This window comes from Salvelinus namaycush, chromosome 13 (genome assembly GCF_016432855.1).
Source record: "Salvelinus namaycush isolate Seneca chromosome 13, SaNama_1.0, whole genome shotgun sequence".
Classification (NCBI taxonomy): domain Eukaryota; kingdom Metazoa; phylum Chordata; class Actinopteri; order Salmoniformes; family Salmonidae; genus Salvelinus; species Salvelinus namaycush.
In genome coordinates, this window is record NC_052319.1 from 588,274 (window position 1) to 600,471 (window position 12,198).

General features: G+C 41.6%; 1 protein-coding gene across 1 annotated transcript in view; it reads right to left on the reverse strand.

Annotated features, from left to right (window-relative positions):
- clybl (citrate lyase beta like) overlaps positions 1 to 12,198 on the reverse strand; it is a 151,681-nt gene that overhangs the window by 15,897 nt on the left and 123,586 nt on the right. Inside the window, exons 5-6 of the mRNA XM_039006632.1 lie at positions 10,612 to 10,705; positions 3,277 to 3,444 (exon numbers count right to left, since the gene is read on the reverse strand). Coding sequence (XP_038862560.1) covers positions 3,277 to 3,444; positions 10,612 to 10,705 — 262 coding nt within the window. The remainder of the gene's footprint in view (positions 1 to 3,276; positions 3,445 to 10,611; positions 10,706 to 12,198) is intronic.

Sequence of the window (12,198 nt, forward strand, 5' to 3'; positions counted from 1 at the left end):
GAAAGAAGTGCAATGAGAAGTGATCTGGTGAAATATGAAAGGAGTGAATGGAGGCAGTTGTTGTCCAATGCAGTTGTTGCTAGGCAACAGTTGCCTTGGCTGGCCTGCCTACGCCATGGCTAAAGTCAGTGTGAAAAACATGCTAACATACAGTACGTAAATAATACATCTGCTAGCTTCCAACATCACTTACTGCATCTAGAAAGCGAGCACTTGATGGGTTCCTAAAACTGCTCTATATGTAGACGCTATTCCTAATCCATTCTCAGGTCGGAAAAGTAGAGAAGTAGAGAAAGATTTCATTCAATCTATGTTTTTGACTGACTTGTTGGGGGAGTGGTCAAAACAGGAGTTGTTTAGAAAAAGTTGGTAGAAAATGTGTTAATGCAGTTACTAAAACAGCTGTATCGTTAGAACTGTATGATATATTTTGGTTCGGTTGCCAGATTTGAATAGCAGAGAAGTAGATGAAGATTGGTTGTTAGAAAAGCTGGCAATGTAGCTGATTTGTGTCAAAAGTTGTATTGCTGCATTTACAGTGAATGGAATGTTGGGAGTGATGGGGAGATTTAGAATGTTGAGGAAATAACATGTACGTGAATGGAGGACAAAAAAAATGTATAACTTAAAAAGTATAAAACATATCGAAAAGTTGTATACAATCAACTCAATCCAGACCAGTCCACACGTTTTAAAGTTTGAATGGCGTTTCTAGCGTAAATGGTATAAGAGGAGTATCGTGCTAAATAATAATAATAAAAAGTCTGAAGTATGACGAAGATGTAAAGTCGGGACCAAGTCCCACCTAATAACAATACTCATATTATTATTATTATTATGTAAAAAATCTAGAGTTGTGCTTTGCCTTCAGCAAGTACACCTAATAAAAACAATCAAAAACACAGTACATAGAACACAAACAAAGCTATATATACACAGTTGAAGTCAGAAGTTTACATACACCTTAGCCAAAAACATATATACACAGTTTTTCACAATTCCAGACATTTAATCCATGTAGAAATTCCCTGTCTTAGGTCAGTTAGGATCACCACTTTATTTTAATTAAGAATGTGAAATGTCAGAATAATAGTAGAGAGAATGATTTATTTCAGATTTTATTTCTTTCATCACATTCCCAGTGGGTCAGAAGTTACCATACACTCAATTAGTATTTGGTAGCATTGCCTTTAAATTGTTTAACTTGGGTCAAACGTTTTGGGTAGCCTTCGACAAGTTTCCCACAATAAGTTGGGTGAATTTTGGCCCATTCCTCCTGACAGAGCTGGTGTAAATGAGTCAGGTTTGTAGGCCTCCTTGCTCGCACACACTGCCATCTATTTTGTGAAGTGCACCAGTCCCTCCTGCATCAAGGCACCCCCACAACATGATGGTGCCACCCCCGTGCTTCACAGTTGGGATGGTGTTCTTCGGCTTACAAGCCTCCACCTTTTTCCTCCAAATATAACGATGGTCATTATGGCCAAACAGCTCTATTTTTGTTTCATCAAACCAGAGGATATTTCTCCAAAAGTACGATCTTTGTCCCCATGTGCGTAGTCTGGCTTTTTAATGGCAGGTTTGGAGCAGTGGCTTCTTCCTTGCTGAGCGACCTTTCAGGTTATGTCGATATAGGACTCGTTTTACTGTGGATATAGATACTTTCGTACCTGTTTCCTCCAGGATCTTCACAAGATCCTTTGCTGTTGTTCTGGGATTGATTTGCACTTTTTACACCAAAGTATGTTCATCTCTAGGAGACAGAATGCGTCTCCTTCCTGAGCGGTATGACAGCTGCGTGGTCCCATGATGTTTATACTTGCGTACTATTGTTTGTACAGATGAACGTTGTACCTTCAGGTGTTTGGAAATTGCTCCCAAGGATGAACCAGACTTGTGGAGGTCTACAATTTTTTGTCTGAGGTCTTGGCTGATTTCTTTTGATTTCCCCCATGATGTCAAGCAAAGAGGCACTGAGTTTGAATAATTCACATTATTTGAGTCAATTGGAGGTGCACCTGTGGTTGAATTTCAAGGCCTATCAGAAGCTTCTACAGCCATGACATCATTTTCTGGAATTTTCCAAGCTGTTTAAAGGCACAGTCAACTTAGTGTATGTAAACTTCTGACCCACTGGAATTGTGATACAGTGAATTAAAAGTGAAATAATCTGTCTGTAAACAACTGTTGGAAAAAAATCCTGACCGATTTGCCAAAACTATAGTTTGTTAACAAGAAATTTGTGGAGGGGTTGAAAAACGAGTTTTAATGACTCCAACCCAAGTGTATGTAAACTTCTGACTTCAACTGTAGGTGTCGTCAGATCCGGTGGACAGAAGAACAGAATTAGCAGAGGTCCTTGAAAGCTTTTCTGAACAGCACGTGTCTCTTGCGGTGTTCTCAGCCGTGTCAGAGTAGCGGTGGCAACCGAGGTCAGGGGAAATCAGCTGGCATGTGGGCCAGAGAGAGAGTCTACACAATGCTAAAACAGCCATCGATAGTATGAATGTGTGTGTGTATGTGTGTTGGTGTGTTTTTGAGAAAAGTCCTTACAAATCAGCCTCACCTGGCACAGAGGCTTTACTGAGCAGCAACATGGGGAGTCTGTCCATCTGTCTGTCTCTCTGTGTGTGTGTGTGTGTGCACGTGCGCCATGCGTGTCCCAGGGCAACATTGGGAGTCCACTCATGGACTACGGACTTAGCGAATTAAGACGAATTCCAGTGTGAAATCACGCTAGTAATTCACTAGAACTGAGTGTTACACTGTTCCATCAACGGTTATTGCTCATAACATAGAACACTCAAATAGACCAGAACAAATATGCAGAAAAATGACATTGTGCAAGATAGTAATAGATCACAATATTGCAACTATATGTAATACATTATTCTCATTCCTCACACGATTCTTTCAATAAATAACTTGCAAAATGTTCATGTTCACATCAAAATAATTAAAAACTAATAAGAGATGGTGGTGGATGATTTAGGATTCCACCATGTCTCACACACTCACTCACACATGCACAAACACAGTTGCCTGGCTAGACACACTGAGCTTCACTATGCTAGGAGCTAACACCCCTACATGAGCACACACACGTTCTGTTTTTCTATCCTCGTGTGGATCTAATGTATTTCCATTCAAAATTCTATTTTCCCTAACCCTAAACCTTAACATAACCCTAATTGTAACCTTAAATCTAACATCTAAGCTTAAAAGAACCTATCGTTTTCTCATTTCTCCCTTGCCTGAGAGGGAGGCTCAATTTACCTGTGAAGCCCATGAGAACTCCCTCCCTTGCCTGCTGTCGTAGACCCTCTCCGTCCTTATAGTCTATGTAGACCAAGTCTATGGCTTGTAGACCGAAGGCCTTGGTTGTCACTACCACCTTCTGACGGGCATACAGCAGCTCCCTGGCATCCTTGGTCCGCGTGGCACCTGGACGGAGGGAGACACAGGTAACTATATATAATACACTGCTCAAAAAAATAAAGGGAACACTTAAACACAATGTAACTCCAAGTCAATCACACTTCTGTGAAATCAAACTGTCCACTTAGGAAGCAACACTGATTGACAATAAATTTCACATGCTGTTGTGCAAATGGAATAGACAAAAGGTGGAAATTATAGGCAATTAGCAAGACACCCCCAAAAAAGGAGTGATTCTGCAGGTGGTGACCACAGACCACTTCTCAGTTCCTATGCTTCCTGGCTGATGTTTTGGTCACTTTTGAATGCTGGCGGTGCTCTCACTCTAGTGGTAGCATGAGACGGAGTCTACAACCCACACAAGTGGCTCAGGTAGTGTAGTTCATCCAGGATGGCACATCAATGCGAGCTGTGGCAAAAAGGTTTGCTGTGTCTGTCAGCGTAGTGTCCAGAGCATGGAGGCGCTACCAGGAGACAGGCCAGTACATCAGGAGACGTGGAGGAGGCCGTAGGAGGGCAACAACCCAGCAGCAGGACCGCTACCTCCGCCTTTGTGCAAGGAGGTGCACTGCCAGAGCCCTGCAAAATGACTTCCAGCAGCCACAAATGTGCATGTGTAGTGTGTAGTGATGTTATCTCAGAATGCCATTTCGCATTGCTAGTTATAGGATAATGTTAGCTAGCTAACTAGCTAACATTGAACCTGTTTGGTTTTGCAAGCTATGACAATAGGTTTGTATTGCTAGTAATCTATGGATTGGGATTATGGTTCATTGTTAGCTAGCTAGCTACATGTCTAAACAAAAGACCAAGTTAAAGCTTACTATTAGCTAGCTACCTGACAACCCATCAAGTTAGCCAGGTGCGTCTGACGGTGATTACACTATCTATTGTAATATAATGCAAAAATATTTGTATCTGGAATTTGTCTTTCAGCATCAGTAGAACACGCCTGACTCTCCTCCACCAGTCATACAAGGAGAATGGTCTAATGTCTCCCATCAAAAAGAGAGCTGGCCCAAGCAAGCACAGGTTACACCTGAAGCATGAGGACTTGCAGCGACAACTACGCAGACGATAATACAATAGTATTACCAGGACGCCACCCAGGACACAAACACTTTGGTGGAACGCTCCTTCCATCCCATGTGACAAAAGCAGCGTCTCTACAAGGAATCAGTGACAACACTTGGTATAACAACACGTTTTGATTATTTAATTGACCTCCAACATGATTGCCACAACTTTTATTGATTTCACGTTAATTCTGTATTTTCCAGAGGTACGTGCAGTCGGGCTGTCTTCCTTCAGGAATCTGTGGAGATTCCTGAAGCACTAAGCCTAGGACAGACCTGTGCTGCCAATGCCAGAGGAACAACTAAGGTCTTCAGATCTGCAAATCTGTCAGAAGCTGTTAAGTCAGCCAAGCTGAAAAAGCACAAGCTCCACTAGTCCTTCACTTCCTGATGACAGGCCACACCAAGTTTGCCCCCGACTGGTGGTTAGACCTCATCAAGCAGCTTCAGAAAGACCATAGTGAACACTTTGTCTGAGATTGCTGGTGTTGTGAAGGACAGCACAGTGACAGGGGTCAACATCCCACAGCTGGTTGGACTGGAGGATGGTACGGTGCTGGTGGAAAGCTATGGCTGGCAACACCTGACTCCGTACTTCAGGGCACTGCCACAGATCAAGCAGTACCAGCACTTCAGGCAGATAACATTTTCATTGCATTGTATGAGGTTATTCTTCTTATTTAAACTTGGGAGGTGAATTGATGTTGTGCAGGGATGTTATGTCTTCTCAATGTTTTTTGTTATTTCCTGTTTTAAAGCTTTGATGCTCTGGAGCCTGGTGTTGTTGTCACCAACGAGCGTTTGTACTCAGTCGGGACCAGGCTTCAGCTGCTGCTCAACGCTGACATCCTTTCTCCCATAAATGGTCTGCCTGTACAAGCACCACCTGGACTGGACATAGCTTGACAAACTTATCTTTTTGAGAAGATCAGGGAGTGTTGCGATGAAGAGGCTATGGACATCACATGCCCTGCACCAAAGTCAAGGGCAGGACAGAAACAGGCTCTCCGAATATAGATTACCCTTGTTTATGCGTGGTTCGGACGGACCAGTCATCAGCACTATCTGCAGTGCCTCTATTCACATGACTCTCTCCTAACACACGTTGCTGCTATTTCTTTTTTTTTTTATCCCGCTGCTCAGCCACTTTAGCTCTGATTGTATGCATATAACGAACTCATCTATCACTGATATCGTTATTGATATTGTTCTTGTACATACTGTATATTATTTTATTTATATTGACACTATCTATTTTTGATATTGCTACTATGCAAGTAACCATTTGGCTGTACCGTTTACACCTTCTGTAGAGACCCATCCACTTGGCAATATGTGGCTGGGGGTTATAGCATTTCTGTCACATGACCAATGACCATCAATTTAGACAAGTGTGTCTGGGTAAGCATCATCTAATATTTATAAAATATTTTATCTGGACACTTTCTGTTTACCTGGAATGTTTCCTTATTGTAGGCTACTACTTTTAGTCTTCATCTTTACTACACTACTCACTGTTTAGCACATGACCTCACGTGTGAATCCTTAAAGAGATGGGTGGGGCTGGCTTAAGAGAGTGTGAACAATGCTGAATGCGTCTAGACAAAGGAGAGCTCTCCGTAGTAGTACCAAAACATTCAAAGGCCATTTTCTCAAAATTTAGGTTACAAGTTTATCAACATTCAAAGCAGAATTACTTTCCCATTGTCCTCAAAAATGCAGTGCACAATATACCATTTTGTAGCTCTGTGTCATCCAATGTAAAAAAAACACAATTTCAAATTGTGCTATATAGGACCGAATCAAGGTGGTTGGTCACATATGACTATACACTGAGTATACAAAATATTAAGAACACCTGCCCTTTCCATGACATTGACCAGGTAAATCCCGTTGAAAGCTATGATCCCTTATTGATGTCACTTGTTAAATCCACTTCAAATAAGTGAAGCTGGAAGGGAGGAAACAGGTTAAAGAAGGATTTGCAAGCCTTGAGACAAATGAGACGTGGATTGTGTGTGTGCCATTCAGAGGGTGAATGGGCACGACAAAAAAAGTGCCTTTGAACGTGGTATGGAAGTAGGTGCCAGGCATTACAGTTTGGTTTGTTGTCAAGAACTGAAACACTGCTGGGTTTTTCACGTGCAACAGTTTCCCGTGTGTATCAAGAATGGTCCACTACCCAAAGGACATCCAGCTAACTTCACAACTGTGGGAAGCATTGGAGTCAACATGGACCAGCATTCCTGTGGAACGCTTTTGACATCTGTATTGAGGCCATTCTGAGAGCAAAAGGGGGAGTGCAACTCAATATTAGTTCCTAATGTTTGGTATACTCAGTGTATATGGAGAGAGAAGGATAAGTGAGGAGTGAGAAGAGATGGGTGTGATGAGGAGAAAGAGAATAATTGGCCAAGGGGGTCAGTCAGGCTCACTTGGAGTGACGATGTTTCATAGTGATTTTCTTGAAAGTCTATTGTTACTTTAAAGACAACTGGGAACTCTGGGGGAAAAAACGAGGTCAAATCATGACGTCGGTGATTTTCAGGCCGGAAAGTCGGAGCTCTAGAAAGATGCCAGAGTTTCCCCACCTGAAATTCCGAGTTGGGTGACCGTTCAAAACGAGTCCTGAGTTCCCAGTTGTCTTGAATGCACTGAAGTTGGAAGTCAGAGTTTTCTATGTTCCCAGTTGTTACGAATGAGGAATTAGTCCCTAGAGTTGTAAAATGTGTGTTAACATTGCAGCAATGTCAGATTTCTCTCTGTTATCACTCTTTCTTTCATCCCTCCGTCCCATTTATTTTTCCCATAGGGATTTTACACTATGACAAACAATATCAGTATACAACAAGTTCCATTTTAGCCAGTCAACTTCAGCAAAAGATACTATGGGGAGTCGCACTCTCGTAACTTCGATTGAAGGATCTACATTTATGCCTGACAAAGCCAATGAAATCCACACCTCGCTGGAAGCACCGCCTTACACAGTTGATAAGCGTGAGGCTCGGATTCATTACTTCACTTATTCCGCTCTTCACCTCGGTGCGAAGAGGAACAATTCACGCTACAAACAATTGGAAGACAAGACTGCCAACTAAACTGTCCCTTAGTTGTAGAGCATGCCCCAAGGAATTAAAAGATATTCACGTTTGTTGTCTTGTATGTCTCGGCGCATGCTAAGGCTGTCCTCGCTCAAATCAGTTTGTGTGCGAGGGGATGGCTGGCACTGTTCTCCTACTAGTCCGTGGTGCATATTCTCTTGACAATCGTGTAGCGGTTCCGACAGTGACTTCCTCTCCCGGGTGCCTCACATTATAATGTCAATGGCACAATATGGGCTATTTTTTAAATAATAGTTGAAGGTGGTGCTTTCAAATTTGGTTATATTATACAGTTGCTTCTGAAATTATTCACAATCCTTGACTTTTTCCACATTTATTGTGTTATAGCCTGAATTTAAAACGGATTAGATTCCTATGTTTTGTCACTGTTCTACATACGAAACCCCATAATGTCAAAGTGGAATTATGTTTTTCAATAATTGTTTAAATTAATAAAAAATGAAAAGTCTTGAGAAATAAGTATTAAACCTTTTTGTTATGGCAAGCCTAAATAAGGTCAGGAGTAAACATTTGCTTAGCAAGTCACATAGTAAGTTGCATGGACTCACTCTGTGTGCAAGTGTTTAACATGATTTTTTAAATTACTACCTCATCTCTGTACCCCACACATACAATTATCTGTAAGGCCCCTCAGTCGAGAAGTGACTTTCAACAACAGAGTCAACAAAAAACACCAGGGAGGTTTTCAATGCCTCGCAAAAAATGGTACCTATTGCTAGATGGGTAAAAATGTAAAAAGCAGACATTGAATATCCCTTTGATAAAGTTATTAGTTACACTTTGGATGATGCATTAATACACCCAGTCACTACAAAGATACAGTTGTCCTTCCTAACTCAGTTGCTGGAGAGGAAGGAAACCAAATCAGGGATTTCACCACGTAGCCATTGGTGACTTTAAAACAGTTACAGAGTTTAATGGCTGTGATAGGAGAAAACTGAGGATGGATCAACAAAAGCTAGAGATACTCCACAATACTAACCTAAGTGACAGAGTGAAAAGAAGGAAGCCTGTACAGAATAAACATATTCAAAAACATGCATCGTGTTTGCAACAAGGTACTAAAGTAATACTATTAAAAATGTGGCAAAACAATTAACTTTTTGTCCTGAATACAGAATGTTACATTTGTGGCAAATCCAATACAACACATTACTGAGTACCACTCTCCATATTTTCACGGACTGCTCTCCATATTTGTATTTGTTAAGGAATGGGGACTTTTTCAGGATAAAAAATGGAGCTAAGCACAGGCAAAATCCTAGAGGTTTAGTCTGCTTCACACCAGACACAGAGATTAATTCCCCTTTCAACAGGACAAGACCCTAAAGCAAAATGCCAAATTCACACTGGAGTTTCTTACCAAGAAGACAGTGAATGTTCCTGAGTGTCCGAGTTACACTTTTGACTTAAAACAACTTGAAAATCTATGGCTAGACCTGAAAACGGTTGTGTGGCAATGATCAACAACCAATTACACAGAGCTTGAAGGATTTTAAAAAGAATAATGGGCAAATGTTGCGCAATCCAGGTGTCGACAGCCCTTAGAGCAGCAGTTCCCAAATAAGGTGTCGACAGCCCTTAGAGCAGCAGTTCCCAAATAAGGGGTCGCAACCCCATGTGGGGTCGCCTGATATGAAAATGGGGCCGCGGGAGTATTTCTTGGCAAAGGAGAAATGCTCACTAACAGTGATGTAAAGAAATTTGTGCATAACATTGGAGAGAAATACGCTTTTTGTGTGTATGGAACATTTCTGGGGTCTTTTATTTCAGCTCATGAAACCAACACTACACGTTGCGATTATATATACTGAACAAAAATATACAGTGCATTCAGCAAGTATTCAGACCCCTTGACTTTTTCCACATTTTGTTACGTTACAGACTTATTCCACAATGGATTAAATCGTTTTTCCCCCTCTTCAATCTACACACAATACCCAATAACAACAAAGCAAAAATAGGTTTTTAGAAATGTTTGCAAAGTTATATATATATATATATATATATATAAAAAAAACTGAAATATCACATTTACATAAGTATTCCGACCCTTTACCACAGGTGGACTCCAATCAAGTTGTAGAAACATCTCAAGGATGATGAATTGAAACATCAATTACTGGTACTGTATGTAAAGAAAGTATTTCTGTTTTTTATTTTCAATACATTTGCTAAAATTTCTAAACACGCTTTGTCATTATGGGTTATTGTGTGTAGATTGATGAGAAAAAAACAACAATTCAATCGATTTTAGAATAAGGCTGTCAGGTAACAAAATGTGGAAAAAGTCAAGGGGTCTGAATACCTTCAGAATGCACTATATAAACTGGAAACTGAACAAACTGATCTCAAGAATGCAGTTAAAATCTGTTTGAAATCCGTTTGACTGTGATTCTTTATATATTTAACTAGGCAAGTCAGTTAAGAATAAATTCTTATTTTACAATTAAGGCCTACTCTGGCCAACTCCTAACCTGGACGACGCTGGGCCAATTGTGCACCGCCCTATGGGACTCCCAATCACGGCCGGTTGTGATACAGCCCGGGATCGATCCAGGGTCTGTAGTGACGCTTCTAGCACTGAGATGAAGTGCCTTAGACCGCTGCGCCACTCGGGAGCTCCTGACTAAGTTGACATGCTGGTACTGTAAGTGAAATTGAACAACTGATCGAGCTGTCACGTGAAGAAAATCACTATGAGACACCGTCACCCCAAGTGAGCTCGATGGCCCAATTTTGGGGGTCTGGCCCAAGAACTATAAGAGGAAGAGAGACGAGAAATGGACAAGTGAGATAAGAGAGAGAAGGGGGTAATAGAAAAGGAGAGAGGTGGAGAGAAGGGGCTGAGGGGACAGAGAAAAGGAGACAGCGAAGGGAGGAGGGGACAGAGAACAGGACATAGAAGGAGAGAAGAGGTGGTGATAAAATAATTGATTGTAGGTGAGAGGAGAGAGGAAGAGAGGACAGAGGACCTATGCTGGCACAGAAGTCATCGGATCCAAACACCACACCGTCATGGTGTAGGCCAACTGCAGGAGCCAGACGACGTACTTCCTCACACACAACCTGGGGGAAGACACAACAAAGACACATAGATGAGTGTGTTTGTGTGTGTGTGTGTGTGTGTGTGTGTGTAGCCAAGGAAAGTATGAACCCTGTCAACTCACCCAGTCAAGCAGGTCATATTTCCCATCCAGACCTGCACTTACAATGTTCACTATCTACTGTAACGCACACGCACACACACACATACACATCTTGTCTCTCTGTCTTAGACACTGTCGCCTTCTAAGAAGACTGTGTGAAGCTGGGACTACCACACGACAAGAGGAGAGAGGAGGAAAAGGCCTAGGAATGTGATCCTCTATTGTGTTAGCCATGGAGCGGTCGGAATGTGTCTGCTGCTTTTGTCGGCGTCCAAATTAATTTCACTTCTCGCTGTGACACAGCCATACTTCCCTGTTCCATCCCAGGGAATCAGTCTGGCTAAGGATACAGAATGTTCTCCAGAAAGAAAACACACACACACACACACACACACACACACACACACACACACACACACACACACACACACACACACACACACACACACACACACACACACACACACACACACACACACACACATAAAAGACAGAAATTAAAAGAAAGGGGAAAGCGTGTTACCCCACCCAAATCCCCCAAACCGTGCCCTTTCCCCTCACCAACGAAGGTCGGCCCAAACTAAAACCAGACCCTCTTTGATGCCTGACAAAAAAAAAATCACCATTTAGATAACATTAAAACATGTCAAAGTGAGTGTCTGGATGAGGGGGAAAACTTAGAAGAGACCAAATACAAATGTAAGCTGCAAGCAACATTGTCGCGGATTAGCTATGTGCCCACTAGGACACCATCAGGACTAATTGGACACATTGCCCCAGGATGAGCTACTTCTGTACTGTTTACCACGCTTGCCAAATATCAGAGCTCAACATCGAACAAGTCATTATTATGATTTTGAGGTATTTTGGACAATTTTTTATAAAGTTGACTACTTTAAACATCTTCTTCTCCAGGACCGCTGGACTGATTGGCACCAAATGTATATATATTCTATGTAACCATGACTTCAAATGCAACTTTTTAAAGGACTCAAGCTCAAAAAATATGGCCACTATGAGTCAATGAGCATTGCATGAATGCTTTGTCATGTCTAAGAGTGCCAGGATTCAGCAAAACTGGACCATATTTTACAGGTTAGCTAGACTCATCCCTGAGCATGTGTGCCAAATTTCATCAATCTGAGTCCAACAGATTAAGATATATAAACATGTGACTGTTATAGCGCCACTGTAGTCAATTTGAATATGTTGAGTCTTCACAGTATTTGGAACATGTGTACTGTTTTGTTACAATACGAATATCCGTGATTTATTTATATGCATTTATCAGTCATTTTAGGTATTAGTCTGGAAAATGTTGCGTAGTGAGAACTTTGTCCTTAGATGCCACATATTAAGTTTTGTATAGTTCGGTCATTCGGTGCCAGGGGAGTAGCGTTTTAAGTGTTTTTC